At 58.3% G+C, this 2,782-nt stretch overlaps 1 protein-coding gene across 1 annotated transcript; it reads right to left on the bottom strand.

Annotated features, from left to right (window-relative positions):
* Positions 1 to 472: 472 nt before the first annotated feature.
* On the bottom strand, positions 473 to 2,718 carry ETH_00037410 (Lon protease homolog, mitochondrial, related; the record flags this gene model as incomplete). The annotated part of the gene is made up of 7 exons (XM_013379881.1): positions 473 to 889; positions 1,043 to 1,102; positions 1,239 to 1,303; positions 1,488 to 1,607; positions 1,810 to 1,964; positions 2,139 to 2,253; positions 2,618 to 2,718. Coding segments are annotated over 7 exons (1,033 nt in total), but the record flags the coding sequence as incomplete, so codon positions are not given.
* Positions 2,719 to 2,782: the final 64 nt, after the last annotated feature.

The raw sequence follows: 2,782 nt of genomic DNA, 5'->3' as shown, positions 1-2,782 counted from the left end.
GGGGGGGCCCCCAAGACCCCCTGGGGGCCCCCGTGGGCCCAACAGGGGCCCCCTGGGGGCTCTTGTACCCAACAGGGTAGGTACAGGGGGCCCCCTTGGGGCCCCCTGTACCCAGCAAGGGCCCCTATGGGCCCGCTATACCCAAAAGGGGCCCCCATGGGGGCCCCTACACCGAAGAAGGGCCCTCTGAGGGCCCCTAGACACAAGAGGGGCCCCCTTCGGGCCCCCTATCCCCAAGAGGGGCCCTTGTTCTGGGGGACCCCTGGACCCAAAAGGGGCCCCCCTGGGGGCCCCCTGGGGCCCCCAAGATCGAAAGGGACTCCTTGAAAATCCCAGGAAGACCAGTAAAGCCAACCCGGGGACTTCCGGGGGCCCCCAAAATCAGAGGGGCCCCTGGGGGCCCTTAGGGGCCCCCGGGGGCTCCCGGGGGCCCCTGGGGGCCCCTGGAGGCCCCTGGAGCGCCCCCCGGCCCTCACTGGCTCGCAGCTTCTGGCTGGGGGCCCTCCAGGGGGCCCCTCTCCTCTGGGGCCCCTTCTGTTGAGTCTGGTGAGGAGGGTCCATGGGGGCCCCCCAGGGGAGATTCTGCAGCAGGGGGCCCCTGAGGGGCGCCCCCCGTTGACTCTGGTGGAGGCGGGGGCCCCTGGGGGCCCACCACAGTTGAGCCTGTAGAGGGGGCCCCCAGGGTCCCAGGGGTGGCCTCCTGGGGGCCCCCCTGGGGGGCCCCTTCAGGGGTTTCGTTAGGGGCCCCCTTGGGGACCCCCTCGGGGGCCCCCTGGGAGGCCTCGTCGGGGGTCTCCTGGGGGGCCCCCTGGGGGGCCCCCAGTTGCTGGGGAAAGGCTATTTTGAAAACTTGGTCATAGTCATCTACGAAGTGGACATCGAGGCCCTCCTGAGGAACCCAAACCCTAAACCCTAAACCCTAAACCCTAAGTCTGCCAAGTTAAGGAAAGCAGGCGTAAATTTTCATTTCCTATGAGGGTTTACAAAGGGTTTAGGGTTTAGGATTGAGGGTTTAGGGTTTAGGGTTTGGGGTTTAGCTGACCTTCACATTAGGAGGAAGCTCTTCGAAGTCCCGCATGTTTCCCCTTGGGAAGATTAGGGTCTGCAGTTCAAACCACGATTTAGGGTTTGGGGTTTAGAGCCACGGTTTGGAATCTCGAGAGAACGGCGTTTCAGAATCACCCACGGTGTGCGGCTCTCAAAGACTAAGGGTTTAGGGTTTAGGGTTTAGGGTTTACCTTTAGGTTTTCGCGTTTCGCCGCAATAACTTTTTCCTTGATGCCACCCACCTTCAGGACCTTGCCTGAGTAGAAAAGGGTTTAGGGTTTAGGGTTTAGGGTTTAGGGTTTAGAGTTTAGGGTTTCTCCAGGTCTGCGGGCTGGCGCTTAGTTCTTCGAAGAGATTCACACTCAGGCTGCGGCAGATATAGGTGCCCTGGCGGCGGACAGTTAGGGTTTAGGGTTTAGGGTTTAGGGTTTAGGGTTTACCTGTGAGCGTGAGCTCTCCTGTCATCGCTAAGTCGGGTTTAGGGTTTAGATTTAATGCCAAAGAAAGAAGAGCAGAAGCAAGAGTGACTCCAGCAGAGGGGCCGTCTTTCGGCGTTGCGCCTGCACAAAACGAGGGTTTAGGGTTTAGGGTTTAGGGTTTGGGGGTTCCGGCGCCCGGCGCCCTGCTGAGCGAGGGTTTAGGGTTTAGGGTTTAGGGTTTAGCGGTGGGGGCCGTTCGGTCCGCCGCGCGACTGCGAGGAGCCGAACCCCTACGCGCCTTGGGCGTGCGAGGGTTTAGGGTTTAGGGTTTAGGGTTTCGGACCTTCGGGGACATGCAGATGAATGGCGCTTTCAAACAAATAATTATTATTAGGGTTTTGCTTTTTTATAAACCCTCGCGAAAAGGTCATAGCGATTTCGCAGCTCTCATTCATCACTCCTCCCAGCTGCCCCGTCACTTTCAAACTGCCCCCAGTCCTGCGCACAAACCCTAAACCCTAAACCCTAAACCCTAAGCCCTGACTAAAGCAGGAGGTGTCCACCGCCTAGGTTTGGTGCTGCTTAAATCCCCGCGCGCTGCGGGGGGCCTCGCCACTCGCCGCTGAGGCTAATTTAGGGTTTAGGGTTTACGGTTTAGGGTTTAGGGTTTACGGTTTGAAGTCCCCTTTCGAGGGTTTAGAGCTGCCCTGCTCTGCGCTCCTCCCAACAGCCTCCACAAATATCACAGCGCCTCCCATTGCCGTCCAGGCCAGGCCCATGACCACTCCTGCGGGCAAAACTAGGGTTTAGGGTTTAGGGTTTAGGGTTTGGGCGAAGGCACTGAGGGTTTGGAATCTAGCGAGGGTTTGGAGCCTGAGGAGAACTCTGCAGCCCTTTGGCAATATAGGGGCGAGGGTTTAGGGCTTTGGGGCCAAAAGCCTTCAAGGCAACACATGGGTTTAGGGTTTAGGGTTTAGGGTTTAGGGTTTGAGTGTGGGCAGCAAGAACTAATCAGCCGTTCGAAAAGCGCTAAACGAGGGTTTGGGGTTTTAATTTAGCCTCAACGGCCTAGAGACACTGCAGAACCCAGTAGGGTTTAGAGTTTAGCGTCAGCGAAGGTTTAGGGTTTAGGGTTTAGGGTTTAGGGTTACCGGGCTGTGTTCTTTCAAAAAGACGGGAAGAAGTCCACGGCGGCTGGTCGACGAAGTTCGTGAGGTTTTCCTGCGTCACTGAAACTGCGTCTGTTTCCTTCCTGCCTCGCAAACCCTAAACCCTAAACCCTAAACCCTAAACCCCAAACCCTAAACCCTAAACCC

Source organism: Eimeria tenella, genomic scaffold (assembly GCF_000499545.2).
Source record: "Eimeria tenella Houghton genomic scaffold, Eth_scaff4121, whole genome shotgun sequence".
Classification (NCBI taxonomy): domain Eukaryota; phylum Apicomplexa; class Conoidasida; order Eucoccidiorida; family Eimeriidae; genus Eimeria; species Eimeria tenella.
The sequence above is the reverse complement of the archived record's forward strand: the minus strand, read 5'-3'. Positions and strand labels throughout refer to the sequence as shown.